This window comes from Suricata suricatta, chromosome 14 (genome assembly GCF_006229205.1).
Source record: "Suricata suricatta isolate VVHF042 chromosome 14, meerkat_22Aug2017_6uvM2_HiC, whole genome shotgun sequence".
In the NCBI taxonomy this organism is placed as follows: Eukaryota; Metazoa; Chordata; class Mammalia; order Carnivora; family Herpestidae; genus Suricata; species Suricata suricatta.
This window is the reverse complement of record NC_043713.1, coordinates 38,276,562-38,303,246: the sequence shown is the minus strand read 5'-3', so window position 1 is coordinate 38,303,246 and position 26,685 is coordinate 38,276,562. Positions and strand designations below refer to the sequence as shown.

The window sequence follows — 26,685 nt, the reverse complement described above, 5'->3', positions numbered from 1 at the left end:
CTTTTTTCTAGTTTTATTGAGGTATTGACAAACAAAAGCTATATATGTTATATGATGTGATTATTTTTAAGGTGTACAATGTGATGATTTACTATACGTATACACTGTGAGATGACTGCCACAATCAAGTTAAGTAATCCAGCTATCACTTCACTGTTACCATTTTGTAGGTGTGTGTGTGTATGTGTATGTGGTGGGGGGTTTAAAAACACTTAGGATCTACTCTCTTATCAAATTTCAAGTATATGATATAGTATTTTATTATACGTTCAAAAAGCATGTATGCATATCAATTATCAAGCTTACTAGGAGCAGACTATACTGAATCATTTTATTATTAACTTGCTTAAGTTGGCAACTACATCTCCCAAAAACGCTCTCCCATTGTGGTTCCACTTCTGAGTTGGCCAAAGATGAAGATATTTAACATTCATATGGGATTTGGAAGGCATAAATGAAGCATTGGCCATATCCTGGATGATGACCATGGTCGTGTATGATGACAGACAGATGCAAACTTGCCCAGTGGATAAGTGGGTAAGTACCCTACTTCCCCTCTGCTCTCCACCCTGACCAGATTCGACTGCTGGCCCTAGACCAACCAAGAGATACTTGGCTGGAGACCTATAAAGGTAGCTGATACTCAGAAGCAGCATAAACCTCCCCATGGACTCCCTTTTCATAGCTGGATTTGCCTGAATTCTTACAATTCCAGGGGGATTTTGGACTTTTCCAACTATTCTAGTACTTTGGAAGACTGGGGACTCTCTAATCTTCCAACTCCCCCTTCTAGATCAGAAATTCCAAGCTTTTCCCACTTATGTGTTAGGTTGAATTCCTATACTCTAACCCTTATTCTCACGCTACTCATTAAAGGCCCTGCTTCTCTGATTAAATCCTGTTTGATACAGACTGAATTCCTTTGCAGCTAGGCAGAATTTGAGAAATGAAGTCTGTGAACTGAACAAAGACTCTTATATAACAATAAATATATAAATTTCAGAATTTTCTTTTTCTGGTTTTGCTTTCTGTATAAATATTTTCAATGATTATTTTCTCTAAGTACAATTATTTAATACAAAATCAGTCAATGAAGAATGGTTATAATTCTAAATTTATTCTAAACATAAGAGGTTATGCATTTTGGAGGTAGACACGTGATTCAAGATTAAGTGAAGCTGGGGCTCTCTATGAAACGATTCTAGAGTTGAAAAAAAATATGACAAAATTGCCTTTCATACTTTCATACTGAAGGATATCCTTCACACCTGTAGATAGGTGTCCCCTATAAATACTTGTTACCAAACATCAGTTGTAACCTCAGTGTCTCTTTCGTTATATTTCAATCCTTTTATTAGTTATCCTTGGTTATGTCTTTCATTTACTTTCAGTGATATCTCAATAGTTCAGCAATACTCATTCATCTACTCAAATGCACTTTGCCCCTCATACGGCACTTTACTTTTCATGTCCAGATATTTCAATCTTTTAAGGCATAATATTCAGCCATTTCAGACACGATTATCTCAAGCATGTCATTCTCAAACGTACAGATTAATTTACCATTCTTTTGTTTATGATCTGCTCATTAAGCTTGGCTATATCATATATATCTCTAAGGAATCATGTGTTATATCTTAAATTCCTTCTCTCACTGGCCTCCTGAGTTGGGTTGGAGGCTCTCATAACACTAGTCCGTGCATATACTTATTAAAAGATTTGCCATGTTATATTGTTAGTATATATATAACAAAGTATCTGGCTTCCCCATTGGATGGTGAGTTCAGTGGAATCACGATCCATCTAAGTTACACAGTGTTAGCTCATATTAGAGGTTCAAAAATATTTACTTAAAATGCTTGTTTAAGATATTTTGTCCTATAAAGTGTCCTGGATGTTTTATAAGAAGTCATTGATAATCCTTTCAACTTTGAGTTCATTGTCGGACATTACAAGAATGAATTGTTGTCTCTGTTCTGCACTATGAGAATTAGGGTTGGAAAAGGCAATGTAAGTATTTTCTCATGATTCTATAAATAGACTGCGTCATATAAATATATATAATATTTGATACATTATTCTTCCTAGTATTAATTGGAAACTTCATTTTGTGATTGGATTTTTAATAGATATTCATTAAAGAAGTTTCATATACATAGGGAGTTCAAATTTAAATTTCTAGCTTTCAAATATTTATTTGATATATATGCCTCAGCATCTACATTTCTGAACTATTTCAAGTATAGGATGAGATAGCAAATAAAATGAAATATAGGCTAAAAACAGGCTAAAATATATACTAAAATTCCACGGTCAGGGCAAAAATTATAATGAGATAAATATCTATATACCGATAGTTGACATCCTAACACTCAAAAGTGATATTAGTAGGTGGCTAAGTTATTATATTTGCTTAAGTTATGAAAGTGGAACACTCATGAATGGGATTAGTGCCCTTATTAGAGAAGATCCTAGGAAAACCCTAGCTCCCTTCCACCATGAAAAGACACAGAAAGTCTGGGGCTTACAAGTGGGCCCTCAATCACCCGACCAGGCTGGCACTTTCATCTTCAGTCTCCAAAACCATGAGAAATAAGTTTCTGTTCTTCATAAGCTACCTAGTATATGGTATTTTGTTATAGCACCATATAGCACCATCCACCAAATGGATGGAGGCAAGTGCTTCCTGAGTTCTTTGAGCTTTCTAAAAAATTTGTGAACCCGAGGGAGGTTGGGGGACCCTCAAATTTATAGACAGCAGGTCTGAGGTGAAAAGTAGTCCCGAGGACCCCAAACTTATGGATGGCGTCTGAAGTGAGGACAATTTATGAGAACTGTGCCCTCTAACTATACAGTTTTGTTTTATTTTGTTTTAGACTCCTGGGCATTATAGGTATAGTGTCACCACATGCCAAAATGCCAAAAGTTTTGCATACAAATGTCTTTAAATTAAGGTGTCAATTGCAGTGCTATATTCTCTTATATCACGTCTAACAATATCCCCTCCCCAACATACACAACTTGCCTGTCTCCCGTCACACAAATAGTGGGTATGATGTTGTAAGAGGAAAGAGCTGAAATGGGGATATACTTATGTTCTGTATGGCTGAGGGAAAAGTTCCTGGTGAACATAAACCTTATTTACTAATAAACATTTAGAGAAAGCCTTCATATGTTGTTTGTAGTCTGTCTACCTTTTGACTTCAGAAAAACACTTTGTTACTCAAGTTATTGTAAGCACAACTGGACTTTAACTTTCCTTGTTTGATCCTGGTACCCAAAGAGCAATGGGCACTGTAAGGTTGCCGAGCACTAGTGATAAACAGTAATGATACCCTAATGCTTCACTGTTTACTGAGGGCTTTCTGTAGACTTGGGGGGCGGGCACTGGAAATTAGGGTAACTCTTTTAATCCCAGATGTGCAATTTAAAAGCTAAGTGATTATGAGAAAGCCTTGTTTAATGTCTCTATATTTAAGTTCCCCAAATGCGACTGTAATATTAAAAAACAAAACAAAACACATCTTTGTTGCCTATCACACTGGACTGCTCTGCCAAAGAGATAATACTTGTGCTTGAACCCTGAAAGAGCAACTTAAGAGTTGCCAAAGTTGGAAATTAACACATTTATCTTAAAGCTGTTCTACTTTAGAATTCAACTCTAATCTAAATTTATGGAAAAGAATGAGCAGATTTGAGCCAAAAGCTAAAAATACTTTTACTAATTTTTTTTATTTTGTTCATTGTCTTTTTCCATAAAGGGTGTTTCACATTATAAAAATCAACAAAGGTTATTGAAAAACATTTTCATTATTTTATATGGTACTGAAAATGAACATGACACTGTACACTAGTTTATAGATTCCATTTCCTTTCTCTTTATAGCCTATTTCATTTTCTCTCAAACTGTTATTATTATCATGGCACCCAAATTTGAGATATGCAGCTCCCTCAGGAGGTCAGGTACACATGTTTTCTGAAAGCAAATAAATCAGACAGTGGGAGGGCTATTTGGGTAATGGTAACAATGCTCCCCACAGGACACTGTGCAAGTCACATCTGTGATATTTGTCAGCATACCACCTAAGTTTAAGAGAGAGTTCATGGTGCTGATACTTAACACAGAAAGCCACTAATATCTCACTAAAGACAGAGTCATAGCTAGTCTCTTCCTCTTTCTTCCCCTCTCCCTTGTCCCCACCTCGTCTATCTTTCTGTCTCTATATCTATCCGTATCTCTCCTATCCCTAATTCGGGATATCTTTATCCTTATCTCTCCTAAAAAACTCAGAGAAACAGAAACAATTGAGAAACTCCTGTAACTGAAAAAAATTTCCAGGCTGTGGTGGAGTACTTTAGGCTAAGATCTATCCTTATGAATATTATAACCCTGAAGATACTTAATTTATGCAACATTAAATTCACTTTCTTTTTTCTCAAAGCAAGATGAGGGGACTTTTCTGAAGGTAGCAACTGAAGTAAATTTCATACAATTTAAAGGAAGATGGACAGGACAGTTGCAGGTTCTTTTAATTATATGAACAACAAACTAAAACTAATTATGTGTTATGCTATTCAGCAAAGCTTAGTTTGTAAGTGACATTTTCAAAAGAATTCTTGATTACAGACACTAATATGTAATTGTATATTATAATAATTTATAAGATATTTTTGTTGATGCCTTATCGATGCTACAGGTGAAGGTATACCATATCAAGTCATAGTAGTCTTGGTAATTCACTTTCTCTCTTTGAAAAACATTTTTGTTAAGTACAGGAAAGGTGATAATATTTATAGGTTGTATTTTAACAGTCTCTTCCATTGGTTCTATCTCTAATTATCAAAACCTGTGAAAATAAAGCTATGATTCTCTCTCCTCTACATGGTAAGCTTCTCAGAGTTGAAGACTGTGCTTTATTTCAATAATCCTCAGGATCTAGAATACTGTATTTTAAGTAATAGGAACTCAATATATACTTATTAATTGTACTGAACCATGATCCCGGTCTAAACCTTTCCAAAGTGACCTCTGAAAGTGCTACTCATTGGTAAACGAGTTCAGATTGCATTGTATTCTCATTACACAGTATGGAATTAAACAGTACTAAATTTGGGCCTGAATTAAAGAATATTAATTTTGCAAGGGCCTATATATTACAGGGTCTAGTTGTAATTAGCATAATCCTGGCTGTCCATTATTGCTTTCAAACCATATTTCTCCATGCTCATGTAAAAATACTCTGAGTTTTATACTGGTTAAAGAATATAATCATTTGCCCTAAAGAACATAATCTTATTTCCTAAAGAAGATAAACCTTCCTTCACTCTTTTGCACTGTCATTTGTCATAATGATTTTCTAGTCATTTTCTCACACCAAGAGCTTTGGCCTGTGGGACTCAATCTTCTCTTCTTGTCTATCCTTTGTCCCACCATCATTCTGTTTTACTTCAATATCTATCTGGATAACTTATCCAACACTTTAATCTTGGAGTTTATGGACTTACTCAAATCTAGTTAACTTCAATTCTACGTCCCATTAACAATTCATCGCCATGGACACCCTTCTGACTTTGTTATCACCTAGAATGGCACCACAGATATAAACTCTTATATCTCACTTTCTGACTGTAGCCTCTGCCTTTTGCTTCCTCTACTCTTGCTACTCTTCCCATATCATAAGCATCCAACCAGGAGCATGTCTTGATCTTTCTTCTCAATATTCTTAGTATTATGAAGTATTCCCTGAAGTTTCTGATGCAATGTATACGCTTATAGCTTCTACAACTATATCTTTGTCCTAACTCGTACTCCCTTAGTTCTAGATTCTTACATTCACTGGCACTAGATTATTCCATGTAGCTCCTCCAAAGGTATCTCATATTTGATTGAATCCCGTTTCCAATCTACTTCTACTCTTCAGTGCATATTTTTGGATGGTGACATCACTAACCGTTCTTTTGTCAAAGTCAAAACCTGATGCATATTTAGATTATCTTTCTCACCATCTAGCCAAATAGTCATTACATTCTGCCTATATTAACGCAAAAAATTATCTGAAATTCCTAACCCTAGCTCTAAACCTAATCCTAATCAGAACCCTAACCACTAACCTTTAACCACTAATCCCTAACCCTAACCCTAACCATAAACTTATCTATCTGGAGAGGTCTCTAAACTGCAGGATAATAGGCATATACACTTACCCTGGCCCTAAACCTAACCCTAACCCTTCTTGTGGCTCTAAACTAAACCCTAATCCTAGATCTGAGGTAAAAAAAATATATATATAAAATAGAATCATACTCAGCCATATAAAAAATGAATTCCTGCCATTTGCAGTGACATGGATGGAGTTAGAGAGTATTATTCTAAGTGAAGTAAGTCAGTGGAAGACAAATACCATGTTTTCATTCATATGTGGAAATTAAGAAAAAACAAATAAGCAGAGAGAGAGAAAGAGAGAGAGAGAGAGAGAGAGAGAGAAACCAAGAAACAGACTCTTTAACTGTAGAGAACAAACTGATGGTCACCAGAGGGGAGGTGGTGAGGGATGAGTTGAATAAGTGACAGGAATTAAGGAGTGAACTGGTTGTGATGAGCACCGGGTGATGTATGGAAGTGTTGAATCACTACAATGTACACCAGAAATTACACTGTATGTTAGCTAACTGGAATTGAAATAAAAACTTAAAAAAAAAAAGAAACAAATTATCAGGAATCCATCCTTTCACCTTGCTGGAACCTTATCATTTCACCACTAAACACCACTAAATTCTTAGTTGGTATCACTGCATCCAAAATCACTTGTTCCTCTCCAGGTAATTATACGTAATCAATGATTGCCAACCTTGGTATATATCATGGAATATCATGGGAGGAAATAGTCACTTCATCATACTGCGGTAAAAGGAGAAGACTCTGACAGCACAGTCTTCTGAGCTCAGTTTCTTAAGTACCTTAGGCTCTTCTCAACTCTAACTGCTGATAGTTATAATGTTTCAGTCCGACTTTGGGCCATTAGCACCACACCAAGGTAGACAGCAGACTAGTGGAAATCTCTGCTGATGTTAGTGAAATTTTCCTCAGCTGCTATGGTAGTTTTGTTATTCTTTTGAAAATTATTCATGACCTAAAACCTAAATGCCTTAGTGTGACATTCACAACTATGGTTAGGCAGCTCCTATCTGTAATATGGTTTTCTGATGTCCAAACATAATAAATTACATACCATTCCCTAAATGCATGCTTATTTTTTGATACCTGTCTGCCCTTTTTACCAATTGTTTTTACTACTTGAAGTATTCTTTCCTTGACTAATTTGTTACCACCCTCCAAGACTTGGTTGTGTTATTATTTTTGCAAGCTATGATTTCCTTCAAGCTCTTCTTTCTGCATTCTAGAGAATTCTGTGCTTAATTCAAGAAAATAAGTTGTTGTACCTGATTTTAACTTGGACCTGTTTCTTTACCATTGGTCAGTGAAGTTAATTGGGAACAAGTGTTACCTTTCATTTAAAATGCTCAGAATCTCACCCAGATTCTGACATTTGATATATAACTTATAAATAAATAAATAAACAAATACATAAGGAACAGTTTTCTTTATCCTTGTCAAAGTAAATGGAAATATAAATCTCACTCTTTATACTTACTCTTTTAGGAGTCACTCATCTGTATCTCAACTAAACAAACGGTGGGTACTTATTATGCCCTAGACATCTGACGGACCCTGGAAGTATGCATTTGAGTGAGATATCATTCTCTCCCTCAAATGTGCCCCCAATTGTAATGGAAACCGAATATTTGAGTAACATTGCATAATATAACATATAATACAATCTCTCCATCAATATTATCTCTTTCCCCTTTGCTAGAAAATATACTTAGGACTTGCAATTTGCAAACATATAAATAGAAACATACACATTATTAACAAAGCTCCTGAAAGAGTATTCTAAAGTTCCCCTTTTTAATTCCTTTCAATGCTCTGGCTCCTTTCACTGTTATATTTAACCTTCTGCCTTTACCAATCTGATAGTACTCTTCCTGTCGCTGATGCTCTCCTACAACCAAGTTGTATCCAGGCATTGCTATGGACAGAACTGCTGCTTGCAGGTGCACATGCAATTCTGGGAAAAAGCTGACAGGACCTGCAAGACAACAGAAAGCCCTCTGGAAGCAAGACAGGAAAGAACATATTTCCTCCTCCTTCAACCTTTTAATCTCCCTCTAGTGCCCCATACTGGCAGAGCCTAATTTAGAGGCAGGTAACAAAGGAACAATGTAGTCTCAAGAGCCCCAGCCCCAGTGGTCACCAAGTGGAATATAAAAATGCTGAGAGAGAATTATTTAACAACTTGTACACCCAGGTTCTGCTCTCAGATCTCCAACACTTTTCTTCAAAGCTTGCATGAGCTCCCATGGCTTCAACAATTAATACGGTAGCTGACTCCCTGATCTTCTACTCAATCCATTTCTACTCTTTCGCCCAAACTCTATCGCTACATGGTGATTAGGTCCATGCTATTATTTACATAGTATCGACCACGTCCAAGACAGATTACTTCTCAGCAAAGTCAGTCATCAACAGTTCTTTTTACTATAAATGCCACCATAATTTTTCTAGTCAACCAGTATCATCCCCCTTCTATATACTCTGTTCTTTTTTTTTGTATATCATATGAATTTGACCTCAGTCTCTGTTAAGTCTGTAATCCTCATTCCTGCTCCATCAGTGCCTCCTCACTACCTAATTTTGAAAGCATTTTCTTGTAATTTATATCTGTAACTCATGTTTTCATTTCATTTCAGTTCATCTCATATAACACTGTTTAATTGATCTTGCTACAGCCTATCTCTGAGCACACTGTACTCTTGGAAAATTTCCCATGCCTCCTACTGCTTTACAAATTAAGTGAAACTTTTCAAGTGGGTCTTCACGATATATCCTGAACCTACATTCTCAGCTTTATCTCTCAGCGTTTATATGTGTTACTGATATATGAGCACGTTTAGATGAAAATTTGAAACAGTGATAAAGTTAAAAGTAGAATGTCTCCACTTTACATTATTAAAAGCAATAAGATCAAACCAAAACAGTCAATACACCCAAAGAGTAATAATGACAAAAGTAGATAGGTAGTATCACCACAGACAGCATTAAGCAAGATGGCAGAAGCAAGAATCAATAAAACCATCCTATAAATTACATTATATTACTAGAGCAGAATGGATAGAAAAGCAAAATTATCCTAGATGTAAAGGTTACAAATGCACATCTAAAAATTAAATCAGAATACTTAATAATAAGATGCAGAATAAGATAGTCTGACAAAAAGGGCAGGTGTTGAGAATATTAACTCTAAAACAACGTATAGGAGAAAGCTGTCATTATTTTTAAAAAATATCAAAATGGTCATTTAATGATTGTAAGTCTCTATGCACTGAATAACATGATCTAGAAATATATAAAGCAAAACCCACAAATTAATTTACGTTAAGCATTTCATTTAATGTATTTGCTCATAAATTATCTGTAGAGCAAAAGTGGCAGTGATTTTATCAGATGACACCATGCAAATTAAACAAAAGCTTTTAACAGAATTTTATTTTTCCCTAGCTTTGTTAAAGCTTAATTGATAAATAAAACTGTACATATTTAAAATGTGCAATGTGATGATTTGATATATACATACGTAGTAAAATGATTACCATCATCAGGTTGATTAAAACAACCATTATCTTATGTAATTATCTTTTTGTGTATCCATCATCTCATGTAATTATGTGTGTGTGTGTGTGTGTGTGTGTGTGTGTGTGTGTGTGGAGAATACTTAAGATCTAGTCTCTTGGCAGATTTCAAGTATATAATTCAGTATTATTACCTCTAGTTACCATGCAATACATTGTCTCTCCAGAACTCATTCATCTTATAATATAAAGCTTGTAGCCTTTGACCAGCATCTCCCCCATTTAACCCCTGACCCCACATAACCACCATTTTACTCTCTCCATTTAACTTTTTAAAGATTCCACAAACAAGTGAGATTGTATAGTATTTGTCTTTCTCTGTCTGGCTTATTTCACTTAGTATAATGTTTCCTAGATTTATCTATCTTATTGCAAATGGCAGGATTTCATTCTTTCTCATGACTGAAAATATTGCACTATATATGGAATGGTTATCATTATATCTATCTATCTAGATCACTGATATATACATACAGCGTTTTTTAAATCCATTCATCCTGGGCAGATACTTAGACTGTTTCCATATGCTGATTATTATGAATAATGCTGCAATAAACATGAAAGTGCAGATATCTCTTTTAGATACTGATTGTTTCTTTCAGATATATACTTAGAAATGACATTGCTGAATTAATGGATTTATATTTTTAATTTTTTAAAAAACATGCACAATGTTTTCCATAATGGCTGTATCAATTTATATTCCCACTAATAATATATAGGGTTTCCTTCCCTCTACCTCCTTACCAATACTTGTTATCTTATTTTTTATAAATGCCATCCTAACAGGCAAGAGATGATATCCTATTGTGGTTTTAACTTGCATTTCTCTGATGTTTAGTGGTATTGAGCACATTTTCTTTTATCTGTTGACCATCTATAAACTTCTTTGGAAAAATGTCTATTCAGGTCCTGTGCCCATTTTTAATTGGATTATTTGGTTTTTTGTTTATTTGTTTGTTTGGTTTTTGCCATTGAGTTGTATGAATTACTTATGTATTTGGATATTAATCCCATATCAGAAATATAGTTTGCAAATATTTTCTCCTATTTAGTAGGCTGTCTTTTCAATTTATTTATCCTTTCTCTTGGTATGGAGAAGCTGATCAGTTTGATGTAGTCCTTGTTTATTTTTGCATTTGTTTCATGTGGTCTTGGTGCTCTCTCACACACACACACACACACACACACACACACACACACACAAAATCATTGCCAAGACCAATGTCAAGGAGCAAAATATACTAAAATTGCCATAATTGCATTCAGAGAATACTTGATCATTTTTCAAGTTTGTTTTCCACTATAAGTGAAAAAGAAAAACTATAGTATTCAACTCAATTTGCTAGAAAAGAAAAAAGAAACAAAATTATAAAAATAAATCAAAATAATAATAAAGAGAAAAGCTAAAATTAACAAAGAAGAAAAGCTAAAATTAATAATTTAGAGAACAAAAATAATTAATCATCACAAATAAATCAGAATTTGGGTGGAAGAACAACTATAAGGCAAAAATTTAACAAGGCCAATCAAGGGAAAGAAAAAAAGGAAAGTATAGTGCATGAGAAAAGAATATAACTATAGAAGAAATGAAAAATACATATTTATGATATTTTAATGACAATAAATTTGAAAACCTCATTAAAATGATTTTTTTCTAGAAAAATACAACTTTCCCATATTGATTCAAGGATTAGAAAACATTAATCATGCAAAAAGCATAGACTGAATAAACTTTAAAACGTTTTTCTTCAGAAAAGAGTTATGCTCAGATATTATGTACTGGGGGATATTCGCCGTCATGTTTATCTATATACTTCTGATAGCTTTTATCCAGAACCACGTTTTCTAGATTGTGTGCATGGCAAATGTAATGCCTTCCTCTGGGGCAAAGGCTGGACACATTCGCTAGAAGCTCCCTTATAAAACTGGGGCTTTCCTACATTCCAAGTTCATCAGCTGTAATAAGAATTCCTTGTGTATGCAGCATCCACCTGGACCACTTTCCCAATATCCCATGAGACTTGGAGCCAAGGTGAACCTATTCAAACATGAAGCTCACACTGCTGCTGTGTAGGGAGTAATAAAATCTTTGCGTCTCTCACCTAGAAGTTTCATGCCTTTTGCATCATCTGTGAAACTATGGCAGGCTAACTTGTTAGTTTGCAGGTGAAGTAAAATCTCTAACTCTTCACATATCTTGATAGTATCATAGGAAAATTTCTCAAAATTTTAAGAAACTGAAATGTGTTATGCTATTTAACGTAGAAAAAAAAGAGAAAACCTTCTTATTTCGTTTGAAAAACTCTAGTAAATCTCTGACACTAATATCTTGAACAAAGTACAAAACAAGAACTATAGACCAATTAGATGTTCAGCATTAAATGGCTGCAAATTGAATCCAGTAATGAATTACAGTTTTAATAAAGCATAACCAATTAGGTATACTTAAGAATGTAATCGGATATTTGGAGACTCATACTATAATTACTTTAATTGATCAAAAGAGAAAAACATATACTTATGCTATTACTCTGCAGTGGGGGGAAGGTATTTCAAAAGTGGCAGCCCCACTAGGAAATTAATGTTATTTGGAAAAATCATAACATCCAAAGTGTATTCATAGAGTATTGTCACAACTGTGTAAAAAAACCAATGCATAGAAGAACTGAAATGGATTACGGTCAAGTGATTTTAATAGATGCCTCTAGGTAGCTGGGGGAAAAAGCCTATTCAAACTTCATATATAGTCCTTTAACATACTGTCAGTAGAAATTCTGGGACATATCTGCAAGATATAACATGATGTTGGAGAGAGATGCAAAAAGAAGAGATGCTTCTTCCTTGTTTAATGGATCATGCTCTGAGCAAACATTCAAAACACATTAAATTTATATTTGGGATCACTTATACCCATGCTACAGCTTTCCTTTACATTATAGTGTTATTCTCTCCTGATTTCTAAGTACCAACGATCATTGCAGCCCTGGGTCTGTGCAAAAACTTGAAGTGTTCCCCAGTATAAAATTAGCACTCTTTTGCTACCAGTCCTCAAATTAAAATGTTCACACCTCAGAGAGCCATAGATTTGAGCAAGCTGCTTTAAAAAGCAATATGGTGAACCTAATTAATACTATTACACGTGACTGATGCCTAATTCTATCAGAACTATTAAAAATATTAATTGTGCAAACGATGCTCCTAATTTTTAAAAATTTCACATTATGTTAAAATCTTCTGGTGGCAAGAAAATGAACATTAAGGCAAGTTATTCTTGCTTATGAGGTTCACTGGTCAATTCTGAATGTTTCCAGGTTTTTCACACATTCATTTCCCACTATTAAGATCACAAAATATGTGATTTTTTAAATTTTATTTTAATCATACCTAATACATCAGGCCAATGGGCCAGGGACACAACTTATTGTTTGTAGTCTGAGTGTTGTTACTATATTCAAGTTTGTTTTTCACATTTTCCATCTTTCTGCTGATTGCATCTTTAAAATTAAGGTGAGGGTTTGGTCGTCTGACACTGAATGCCCTTAACATACTACTCATAAACTAGTTGTGTGAATGAAGAAGTGATGAGTTGGCAATAGGAGAATAATTTTTTAAATTGTAATAATCTTTAAAATTATCTCAGAGATTAAATTTGTTTCTGATTTTTACTATTTCTGTACCTGGCTGTCTAATGAGGCAATGAATCACTGCCTCTGTATTAAGCTAAGAATTTTCCACATGAAAGGGTCAAGAAATGATTTAATAGCCAAATATGGGACTGCTATAAGTATTTCCTGAGAGTGAAAAATATGAGGCAAAATATAAACTGATAAACTCTACAAGTGTTAGGAGATTGTCTCTTTTAGAATTCAACTTGGAAATTGTTCTGTCTGCCAATGATCCAATATAGCCCATTATGACCTTCTTATATCATACCGTAAATTACAGAAAGGAGAGCAAGATTATAGAAAAAGCCCTAGAGAAAGGCACAAACATAGAAAAGCAGGGGGACTTCTGAGGATGGCTAATAACAGCTTAAAATTAAAATTAAATATTTAAAATACCTGAAACTCCAGTTTTGTTTGGATCTTTCTAGTAACTAAAAGGAAGATCAGTAGTGAGAGCTATAGTACTTTAGTACTTTGACGGATATGCTATAGTGACACTTTAATCTTAATTATATTTGTAAACTATTGGTAGTTAATAAAAACTCCATTTAACATTAAAAAATGTCTTTCTTTTAAAGATATCTGATATAGAAATATATACTAAAAAGGCTGAATTTAACTCCAGAATCATATTGTATGCTATCTGAAGTTTGCATACAATTTTTTCTTAAACCATTTTATTGCATGTTTGTAGTTCTAATTCTATGGCATGTTTTTCTTATAACCCCAGTTAATTCTACTGTGGATTTTATATGCTTTTATTAAACAATTTCTTCAGATGATCCATAATTGTGATCTCTTTTGCCCAGAGGGGACACCCCAGATTAGTAATACAACATTTATAATGATGCCTAATAAAACTTGTTTCCACTGGGAATGCTTCATATTACATACATGTTTACAAATTTTTACCTCATCCAATTTCTAAACAGGAATGAGAATAGTTTTCTATGAAGAATCACATTCTTTCCACTATTTAATGCCAATAACTGATCATAATCATAGTGTCACTAATGATAAGATATATCCATTTCTAAACTAGGCACATTCAAACTTCTGATCACATAGGGTAAATGAATAACAAAGAACTCTCCAAGAGCTGATAAGAGGCAATTTCACATAAACTTAAGGTCATTTAAGAAGTATCATTCAGATATTTAGCAGAATCCTCAACTGCTAGAAAGCAATAGAGAATATATCCATTTTTGCCTACAAATAACAGACTGGATGGCAAATGTCTCATGTATTATCAAAGAGAGAGAGAGAGAGAATAAGAGAAAGAAAGGGAGAGATTCAGCTTTTGCATACAGCATGAGTATTCAACTACAGCATCAGGCTGGTGGAGTATGGAAAGGGACCCTGAAATGCTCCTGCTTTCAGGCATTATCATGCACGTGGACAGCAAAATTACCAAAAAAACATATGTTCATCCATTTATTCATTCAGTCATTCAATGAGTATTCATTGAGTCCTCCCTTGTGCCAGGCATAATTCTGGGCTTATAGGATGCAGAGAAGAATGTGACAGAAAATCTCACTGACATACATTAGTATTGCAAGATGCAGGCAGACAACAAACCAAAAATATGAATGAAAAGAACAAGTTCAGACAGAGACTGGTACTAAGAACAAAACACAAAGCCCAGTGATGGGCAAGTGGCTGGAGGTAGGCACATTTCAGAATGAGAAAGCAGAGACAAGATTTTGGATGAAAAAAAAATCTCAATTTCTGAGAGGCTAGTTCTACAGGATTTTTCTTTGTCTCTCTCCTGCTGACCATATTTTGCCATTTCACTAATTATTATTGTTCCATTAAAGTGCTGAAATGCCAGTCAATAAATGATTATTGAGATCCCACTGTGTTCTCAGCACCAGGACGATTGGAAAATGTGGTTGAAGTCAAACAGCTAATTCTACTGCTGTGATAAAATATGAGGTGGAGAATGATGCTTAAATCAGTAAATAACTTAAGCCTTCTCTTTTTGAGGGGTGCATTTGCGTCTAAACCTCCCCAGTCCATTCGTACAGCACAAATCTTGAGATTTAGCCATCAGTGTTTCAAGAGCTTCTCCAAGAGGAGGCATCATTTATTGCCACTAGATGGCACCAATTATTTTCGTATTGTTAGGTCTCCTCCCCCTCAAGGACTCTTTTTCTGTGAAAGGTCATATTTAAAATGGAAGAATATTACCTAGCACTATTATTAATAAAATTATTGTTCTTTTTAAAGTTTATTTATTTATTTTGAGAGAGAGAGAGAGAGCACAAGTAGGGGAGAGGGAAGGCAAACAGAAAGCCTGGCATGGGGCTCAATCCCACGAACAGTGAGATCCTGATCTGAACCGCAATCAAGAGTTGGTTGCTCAACTGACTGAGCTACCCAGACACCTGTATGATTCTTTTATTTTCTATTTACTTAGTTTTAAATGTTTTTATTTATTTTTAAGAGAGAGAGAGAGACAGAGTGCAAGCAGAGGAAAGGCAGAGAGAGACCCAGAATCCCAAGCAGGCTCCATACTGTCAGCACAGAACCTGATGTGGGGTTTGAACCGGCAAACCGTGAAATCATGATCTGAGCTGAAGTCGAAGTCGGATGCTCAATGTACTGAGCCACCCAGGAGCACTGTATTGTTCTTTTGTTAATAGTTTTCTACAGTAAGGATCATCAAAATAGCATGAAAGATGGTATGCACATTCACTGCCATACTTGCTTAATGTTTATTTGCTCTAATTTTTAAAAATGTTTTACGCAATTTCTTTCAAAATGTAAAAAGTAACTGAGTATATGAATATATATTATAATTGGATACATAAATATCACGATCAAAAATAGCATATAAAAGTATGTTATGTACTAAATATATCTTTAAAAGTTTGGCAGAAAATAGTTTTGATAAGATACAATAGAATTCTTTATTTTTTAGAAGTGATTTCCATTTGGTAAGAAGCAATGTTTATAAATATACTGAAAAAGCTATGGCATTCATTATTACAATTAAATGTAACAAAAACTAATCCAAAATATAAAATAGGAGAGAAATCCCTTTACTAAATTGTATCATTTACTCATTCTACATAAAAAATTAGTATGTATAGCTTTAGAAAACTTAAACAAAAAATGTATCATATGATTTCTATTTCTAACTAGTAAGTTTACAGGGCAATTAAAATCTATGGGGAACTTTTCTAAAGGAAAAGAGCATGAAATATTCTTATTCAAAAAAATGGTTGATAAACAGTCAAAGTATGTTTATTCAGAAAGAAAATGTAACTATCCCCACATCACCCATTAAAAATATAATAGCAGCTCTGGAATAAATATAAATTATGCTTTTATACCAGTAGACTTCAAAATAAAGTGACGTACAGAAGGTCCCTGACTTTACCAATCATTCCGTATATATATATATATTTAGAATGGTACAAAAGCAATATGCATTCAGTAGAAACTCTACCATGAGATTTGAACTTTGATTGTTTCCCAGGCTAGTGATATGGGTTAGGATACCATCTTGCGATACTGGGCGGTGGCAGCATACCCCACCCCCAGCCATGATCATGAGAGTAGACAACTGATACACTTAACAGCCATTCTTTATCCACACAACCATTCTGTTTTTCATCGTCAGTACTGTATTCAATAAATTCCATGAGATATTCAACACTTGATTATAACATAGGCTTTGAGTTAGATGATTCTCCCCAACTGTAGGCTAATGCAAGTGTTCTGAACACACTTCAGGTAGGCTAGGCTAAGCTATGATGTTGGTAGGTTAGGTATATTAAACGCATTTTTAACAACAATATTTTCAACTCATGATGAGTTAACCAGAATACAACCTACTTGCAAGTCAAGGAAGATCTGTACACAATGAGAGTGCATATTAATTAATAAAGTGCATTAAGTGCATTAAGAAGTACAATATGATAAATGAATATATTATAATTACTTAGAAGAAAAATAAGAAATTACATGTTTATTATGCTAACGGATTCATTTTTAAAATTTAAACATGATTGCTACTTCAATACGTAAAACGAGTGCCTCAGACTAGCTGCTAGTTCGACTCTCACTATATTTTCTTCATTCTAAGACAGTCCAAAAATAATACTCACCTTAATATCTGCCAGAGTGTTTTGCCTCATGGTAGTGAGTGTTGTGTATCTCTGTCCCTCCTCATAGAGTCTCCTTTCACAGGTTTTTTTCTCACTTACGAGCTGATCAAACACAGCTTGAGCATGTTCCTTTTTATATTTTATAGCTTCATACTGGTTCCTATGAAGAAAGAATTGTATTTGCCACTGATCAATTCATATTTTATTTTCTGAAATACATTTGTGATACATTTTTGAAGAGCCAATATTTAAAAGTCTTAGAACTGAAGGGTTTTGGAAAGTTCCCTAATCTTTTCCATAGGCCGACCTCCATAGAACTACTTCTAAATGATCCAGTTGGGAAAAAAACCTCTGGGGAAATTTAGTGAATTTTCTTGGTTGCCTATCCTGCATGCCTCTATTTTGTTGTCATTGCAAAAGAGTGCCTCTTCCATGCAGCATATAACCCCAAACATACATTCTAGTTAAATTAAGTACAATGAGATTAGACTAGCGTGTGGCTAATTATTCAGGAATGAACATATATATTAATATAGCCTAATAAGATAAAAGGCAAGGACCTAATTCCATGTAGAAGAGGCTCCCATCCACTAAGCGAATGAATCATGTTTTCAAACTTGATGACAATGGGCACAGTGGAAAGAGAAAAAAATGAATACCTAGTGTCAATCTGCTGAACCAACCAACTCTGCAACTGACCCTTCCTAAAGGCCCTTGTTCTAGAAGACATCTCATTTCCCCATTGTTTAGTTTAAACTGTCCTATGAATATGTTTTCTTTGTGTGTGTGTATGTGTCTTTTGTCACTTGCAACTAAGTATATATTGACACAGAGATTAAATGGGTCTTATTTAAATAAAGAACAACGCAAGCAGAAAAAGCATCAAAAAGTGGTTAAGACATTACTGCAAAGCACATAGGCTTTAGAAACAATTGCCAGAACTGATCAGTAACACAAAATACAGAATAAGCAGCTGCCAAAGCTCTATACAATCTTAGGTTACCGGTATTTGTTTTGATTTCTGCTAGGATAGAGAATTGAATCCTTTGCACAGTTAGCTAAAAGGCAGCAGGGCTAAGGTTTTTGAGGGACTAAAATGTTAAAGTGCTTTGACTATAATACCTCATTTAGTACAACAACCCTATGAAAGAAGAATTAGTACAGCAATTTACAGATGAGGAAACTAAAACTTCAGCATGATTAGCTTGTAAAGGCTAATTAGTCAATGCCGGAACCAGACTGCAAATCTAGTTCTGTCTTGCTCTGCCGGATATGGCAGGTCAACACTACATACTCACTTTATCAGAAATTTGATAACTCTTTTTATTCACATTTCTAGAATGGTGACCATTCTTCCCCCAAGAGCAATATAATCTAGCCACAGAAGAAAATTTTAGAACTGAAATGGTAAGAATTCTGAAGAAAGGAAATTCATCAGCTCCTAAACTAAATCTTTACAGGTTTAATGTGAATTAAAAAAAAATTAAGCTTACATCATTGAGCCTCTGCATATTCGTATAGATACTAAACAATGTAGATCAATATCTTTCAAAATAAACAGCGTATTTCCTTACTTTCTTACATGATATACTGAATAGGATTTAGTGTTTTTCAGATAAAGCTGTATGGTCATTTTGAACATATTTTTACCCTATAGTAACAGCTAAATAAATCCTTGTTGAGTGTATGCCCTAACTCTATTACAGTATGTGAAAATCAAGCTGTGCATAACTGTTTTTCTGACATTTTATCCCTCAAGGGCTATGATTTTGCTAATTCTGTGTTAGCCTTCTTACTTAAATCAAACTATAATTTCTGAACGTGACCAATGAATATTCTTCCAACAGTCCTTCAAGCTCTGTTCTCAATATATTACAAAATAGAAAATAAGAACAAAAAGGAATAAAGGAGGAATACGTAAGCTCTAAGTAAGTGTCTACGGAAACACTAAAGGGTCTTACACTATGGTCATTCTCTAAGTGAAAGACCTTGCTAACCCTTGTCATGTATGCCCCTGACTAATGAAGGGACTGAATAAGAGGATTTTACAATAAATATGAAAAAGTTACATGAGGTTTTGTAGAGTGTCTCTTTATAAAGGCTTACCTTACAACTTACCAAAAAAGGTTGGGTGAAAAACCATATTTCTCACTCATGTCATGTGAGTGAGAAATATTGAAATTAATGGGAAAGATTATTAATTTCATAATTAAGAGAAGTTTTCTACTTCAAAAGAATAAATATTTGCAGTTACTCAAATAATAAACTCAGTGGAGTAACAAAAATGAATGCAATTTATGTTTTTAAACCAAAATGATCAAATATTACATGTTTATTCCACATGAAATAATAATGGCAAATTATGGATCATTTTAAGAATAAATCTTATCCATCACCTGATGAGTGGATCAAGAAGATGTGGTATATATACACAATGGAGTATTACATGGCAATGAGAAAGAATGAAATCTGGCCATTTGTAGGAAAGTGGATGGACCTCGAGGGTGTCATGCTGAGTGAAGTAAGCCAGGCAGAGAAGGACAGAAACCATATGTTTGCACTCATAGGTCTAACAGGAAAACAGGAGAAACCTAATGGAGGACCAGGGGGAGGGGAAGAGGGAAAGAGAGTTGGGGAGAGAGAGGGATGTGAAACTTGAGAGACTATTGAATGCTGAAAATGAACTGAGGGTTGAAGGGGAAGGGGGAGGGGGGAAAATAAGTGGTGGTGATGGAGGAGGGCACTTGTGGGGAAGAGCACTGGGTGTTGTATGGAAACCAATTTGACAATAAACTATTAAAAAAAAAGAATAAATCTTAAATATGGATATTTGATCTTTTTTTTTACTGTTTTTTATTTATTTTTGAGAGAGAGAGAGGCAGCTCGAGCAGGGGAGGGTCAGAGAGAGAGGGAGACACAGAATCTGAAGCAGCCTCCAGTCTCTGAGCTAGCTGTCAGCAGGGAGCCTGAAGCAGGGCTCGAACCCACGAACCGTGAGACCATGATCTGAGCCGAAGCTGGATGCTTACCCAACTGAGCCACCCAGGCACCCTAATCTTTCTTTTATAAATAATGTATTGACCATTTAAAATTTTAATAAAATTTAAATACTTACTTTAAATGCTTAAGTGTCTGAGCCCAAATAGTCTTTTCCTTCTCTTTTTCTCTTAGTTCCTTATTCAATTGATCTATTTTTTCATTATACATATTTGTCTTACTTTTAGTGGTCTTTATTTCTTTAGAAATCATTAAGTATTTTTCCTGGAAAACAAATTTAAGAATGTTTGATTATTATTATTTTTTAAACGTTTACTTATTTTTGAGAGAGAGTCTGTGAGCAGGTGAGGGACAGAGAGAAGGGGGAGACACAGAATCAAAAGCAGGCTCCAGGCTCTGAGCTGTCTCCACAGAGCCCCCTGTGGGGCTCGAAGCCACAAACTGCAAGATCATGACCAGAGCCAAAGTTGGATGCTTAACCAACTGAGCCACCCAAGTACCCCAAAAATGTTTTATTTTAAATACTAGAATTTTCAAATTCTTGCAACTTAAGGACACATTTACATTTGGCCATGTGAAAAATTAAAAGCAAACAGTATTTTCCTACCAACATAATCAACGACTTAGATATATGTTCCCTTCTTCATAGTTACATCTGATGTGATTTTCTAAAAGATGGGTTAGAAGATAGTCTCTCAGACCTAATGGAGAACCAGGGGGAGCGGAGGAGGGAGAGAGAGTTGGGGAGAGAGAGGGACGCAAAACTTGAGAGACTATTGAATGCTGAGAATGAACTGAGGGTTGAAGGGGGAGGGGGGAAAAGAGGTGGTGGTGATGGAGGAGGGCACTTGTGAGGAAGAGCACTGGGTGTTGTATGGAAAACAATTTGACAATAAAATATTATGGAAAAAAAAAGAAAAAAAAGCACTTAGAATAGCCTAAAAAAAAAAAAAAAAAAGAAGAAGATAGTCTCTCTCCCTCTGTCTCTTTTCCTCTCTCTCCCTTTTCCCCGCTCTTCCTTGCACTAATGTGTCTGCCCCTCCAAACAGCCCCATACATGCACACTTCAATGGCACAGCTTTCAAAATGCAAACATGCGGTTACTGGCTTTCAAACATGTACAATGAAGGTAGGCAAGAATATATATTCTTTCCTGTCCTGATCTTTCAAGCAAAATAAGTTTATATTTAATACACTTTCCCAGGAACACTTTCCCAAGGCTGGCCTGTGCAATTCTGGACTGAAGATTTTATTTTGATCTACTTTTTGCATGATCCCTTCATGACTGTTGAGGCCTATATTGACTGAATGATTTACTGACGGGATGACTGACTTACTGAAGGCTGTTCCCTACGTCTGGCATTGCTTCTAATCAGGGCGACTCTCCCGAGTGATTTCACAGATCTCAACTGCTCCCTTTGCTCCTATTTTACTCCATTTCCCCCCACATGTTCTCTGGTTCTTTCTCTACTCTTACAGATTTCAAGAAGAAAGGCTAATCTTTAATATTTATTTTTCTAGCCACTATTTGTCCATGACTTTCAACACTGGGTACTGTATTTGAATTTCCATATCCTCTCTTCCTTTCTTTTTCTGAAAGTTCTGCAATCAGTCTACTGATAAATGAGGGTTTTTTTTTTGTTTTTTTGTTTTTTTTTGTTTTTAGTTTATTTTCAATATCTGAATATGGCAGAAAGATAGCTTACTAGAATTCGTAAATGAGACCCAACAGGATATTATTATTATTACTATGACAAAATAATATTACTATGAGAAAAGTCAACCCCTCGAACAAGTGGGAAGAGATACATAAGTATGGAATAAGCTAAGTAAGCTAGGTATGGGCAAGTCTGAGTACAGCATGCTATCACTAAACTTGACTTTTAAGTCAGAGTCCATAACTCATGACTTAATCTTGAATGAAGATTCTTGGAGGAAACTAAGAAGACCTCAGAAGTAATAGTACCTACAACTGAGACCACACCAGCCAATTCAACAATGCTGAAGGTGGGGTCAGAGTATTCTATCTAAAGGAAAGATAGTGTGCTTCCTGCAGACAGCAGGGAAAAGAAAAAAACAGTATTTTGGCACTTTAATAGGTACCATCACTGAGCCTTTGGTAAATGTGAATGACATATTCCCCTCCACGGCATCAAAAAATAGTAGAAACGTCACTATAGTGACCTGAGTCTAGAAGGAAGTTGTTAGATGCTGTATGTCAATCAGGGGTACAAATGTGAACGTCTCCAGTGAGCAAAATCCTTGGGAACCCCAAGAGCCATTCGTAACTCTTTTGATAAATGCTGAAGAGCCCCCGGAGCAAATAGGAATAGAGGCATAAAAAAAAGTACATATATAATCTGATCATTCTTTGGCTTACTTTTCTCAAAACCTGTCACTTCAAGTCACATATTTTAAAAATATTAGGTGATAAATATTATAGGGGAGTCTGGGTGGCTCAGACACTTGAGCGTCCAACTTTGGCTCAGGTCATGATCTCACAGTTCATGAGTTCAAGCCCCACATTAAGGTCTGTACTGAGTGCAGAGCCTACTTGAAATTCTCTCTCTGCCCCTCCCCCACTCACGCTTTTTCTCTCTCTCTCTCAAAATAAACTTAAAAATGAGGATTATATTCAGATCCTCAACTATTAATTTCAGATATTTTAAATAAGATTTAATAAATGTGTTTTTAAATTATCTAAATGTAGTAAGTTTAGATTCTTCTCTATGATTTAAATGGGGGTGAAAATAGTAAAAATTCAGTAATGGCCCATGGTTAGCTTGGCCATGATTGAAATGCTTATGCACATAAAAGATAAAATTATTTGTCTTAAAAATACTTGTCTTAGAATTTAAGTTCCTAGAAGATAGAAATAGGGTCTACAGTCTTTTTTGCACACCAATCAGCATTAAGAGTACTTAATAAATGCTATTAATGTTTGAATTACAACAGTCTGGAGTTCGGTGGCAGCATGGTACACAAGAGGTTTCTTCATTTGGGTATTGCCCATCTCACTAGCTTCATTTCTGTTTACTTTTATAATAGGTATCCTGCTCTCTGGTCATTACCAAACTACTTAAAAGTCCACAAACACATCTACGGTGCCTTTGCTTTGCACACATAGCATCTGTTCCTAAAATGCCCTTACCTCCTTTCTTCGCCAATTTAAAAATTATGTAATAATAATGGAAACCATTTGTTGAATACCTCCAAGGCCAATCTTTTTTCCATTCTTTTAGACTTTCGTGTGTATCATCTCTATTCTCTACACCATCTTGGCAATGCAAGTACTTAACCTCCATTTGCTCCATGAGTAATAATCTCTGAAAAACTTTCCCCAGTTCCCTCAGTCCAGGTTGGTTTCCTCTTCCATGACATTCTCCCACCTCATTATACTGCTGCCCTGGCTTTGGTCACAGAGTATTAATGCTCTCTGTGTCCTTGTCTGTGCCCCAAAAAGATCATGTGCTTCTGGAGTGAACAAAGTTCTCCTTTTACTTCATCAACTCCAGCAAATTCCAATAATGTTTAATAGATCTCAAGTGCTCAATAACAACTGGAAAGGCTAACTAAAATGAAGGACAAATAAAAGAACATTAACCCTTCTTCTCTAGCCCTTCGACTCTTCGTACTTTGTATAACCTTGAACACATGTACAAAGAACGCATTCAGCCATATTCTTCATTGAAACTTGTTTTTGTGTCAGACATACCACCTTTGGCAATCTTTAGTTAATAGTTTTGAAACTAATATTCAGATGTGGACATGGGAACTGTGGTGGCTAAGCTAACAGGGTGGAGCCTGCTTGGGATTCTTTCTCTCCCTCTTTCTCTCTGGTCTTCCCTCAGTTGTTCTCTCTCTCTCTCTCTTAAAATAAATTAACTTTAAAAATTCTAAAAATGTATTTCCAGTGATCTATACAAGTATTTTCTTGTGGTTGTAAATTTTTTTGTTAGAGTTCTGATTTTACTTCACAGTATTCAACAAAAGTAAACTGTGTGAGATCAGATTAATGTAACGGTTAAGAGCATAGATTTTAGTGCCAAGGCCTGATTTAGTGAATCTCGACTCTGCCATGAATGAGCTGTGTGAAACTGAACAAGTTAATTAAAAAGCAAGGCATTAGATTCTTCAACTGTAGAATGGAGATAATGATAGCACACTCTTTGTAGAGTTATTATGCAGTTGGAATGAGTTAATATGTCTGCGCACTTTAAATAATGCCTGGCATATAGAGAACTGAAAACTACCAGTATCTGTTGTTCTTGGTCTTGTATTATTATTTTCCTTGGTAATTTTTTAAATATTTATTTTGTGGCCTACGACAAAGTTTTTAAAAATGATTACACCTCTATGTCATAGCCAACATGCTGTCCACCAACAAATCCAACTGGTGCTACCTTTAAAATATCCAGAGGATAGCAAGTGGAAGATAATGGACTATCTCCACTTCCCCATATCCACTCATTTTCAAAAGACAGCACACTGGAGATGAGGAGTTCCAGGGAGTGAATATTACTAATTTGGAAAAAGTCCCAAAGCCTTTTAATATATACCATGCTGCCTGTACACCGGTGTGAGGGTTAAAATTGAGAGGTTGGATATTAACAAGTGTTTCAGTTTATAGATTGGTTTCATCTCTAGAAACATGGTACTACCTGATACAATACAGAAATACCTACATCCACCTTGTAGTAAAGGCTAACAGAAGGATGCACTAGTGCCATGGGAAGAACACTGTAAGAAAAAGAAATGAAGACACAGAGATTGTGTGTGTGTGTGTGTGTGAGTGTGTGTGTGTGTGTGTGTGTGTGTGTAGAAACTTAGTGCAACCAATTAGAAATGAGAGGTACCCACCTAAAGTGAATTTGTTTGAATAGTTTTAATTGACATAAAGAGGTTGGAAATTCATAATTATTTTTGATATTAAATTTCTTACCTCAGTTTCTGTTATTGCATCTCGAGTTTTCTTCCCCCTTTTTTGCAACTTTTTCTTTGCTTTTTCCACATTTCTTGTAACATGTTCTTTCCTCTCAATTATATTATTTAATATCTAGAAGACAGTCATAAATTAAGATGTACAGCATTTACCATCCAATTATCCTGGTTTAGACCAAGTAGTTCCCAAATGACCATTTTAATAAAAACAACGTATATTTTGGTAGAAGGGGAAAGGACCACCGAACATGAATAACAAAAATATACTATGATATCCACACCCAATATTCTACTTGAATTACCAAAGAAAACAAATATCTAATTTGTTTTAGCTAAGTAACAAAAACCAATAAATTCACTTTGGAAATTTTAAGTTTTCAACATGATATTTAAAATATTTTAACCAAAAATAAAACTGCAAACACAAATTATCAGCAGTCATTACCAAAAGTGCATAAAAACTTCTTGTTTTCAAGAGTTTGTGTTAAATTTACAGGTCTCATAATTTATAAACTATTAAAATATAATAAAAGCAAAAATGATTACTGAACTATAAGATGAGAAAAAAACAATGGCTATTATAAAATAAGGGGGAATAAAAGTCATTAATCTTTTTAGGAATTCATTATACTCAGATGATTATACTGAGGCTTTTGAAGCAATTAATAAATTTCCATCACTAATGTAAGGAGGAGCCATTATTAAAATCATTTATCTCACTAGGTGTTAGTGCTGGTTTTATATTCATTACATGAGCTCTAGGATAAACAATTAAGAGGCCTGGATATAGTAGTATACTCAGAATTTCTTGTTGCCATGTTTTATGGCCTTGTACAAGCTGCTTCATGCATTTAAGCCCAAGTTTTCTCAAGTCTATGACACAGATAAACTCTGTCTTGGCTATTTCATTGGGAGGCTTTGAAGAACAAAATAAACTTTCATAATGGTGACATTTTATACATCATAAAGTTTTTAAATTAAAAAAACACTGAAAATTATTAAAGACTAAGAGAATATAAAAGTTACATCATCATTTGCAAAGAAAAAGATCCTTTTGCCAAATGGCCCAAATGAATATATGTATGTCCTCTCTGCGTGCAAGGACAAGAATGTATAACTCTTACCACACCCTCTACTTCTCCAGAAGACTAATGAGATGACGCACACATATTTTTCTACTAAATTTTTCTTTGGGAAGGGCTAGTAGTATCAGT

The 26,685-nt window shown here is 34.9% G+C and overlaps 1 protein-coding gene across 4 annotated transcripts in view; it reads right to left on the bottom strand.

The window, feature by feature from the left end:
• Positions 1-26,685, bottom strand: part of CCDC178 (coiled-coil domain containing 178) — a 294,180-nt gene that overhangs the window by 111,846 nt on the left and 155,649 nt on the right. For all 4 annotated transcript variants that reach the window (XR_003902446.1, XM_029921892.1, XM_029921893.1 and 1 more), the window contains exons 14-16: positions 25,473-25,586; positions 20,649-20,794; positions 17,534-17,693 (exon numbers count right to left, since the gene is read on the bottom strand). Coding sequence is in view for 3 of the 4 variants with exons in the window: in XM_029921892.1 (XP_029777752.1) it covers positions 17,534-17,693; positions 20,649-20,794; positions 25,473-25,586 (420 nt within the window). In the remaining variant the exon portion in view is untranslated. The remainder of the gene's footprint in view (positions 1-17,533; positions 17,694-20,648; positions 20,795-25,472; positions 25,587-26,685) is intronic.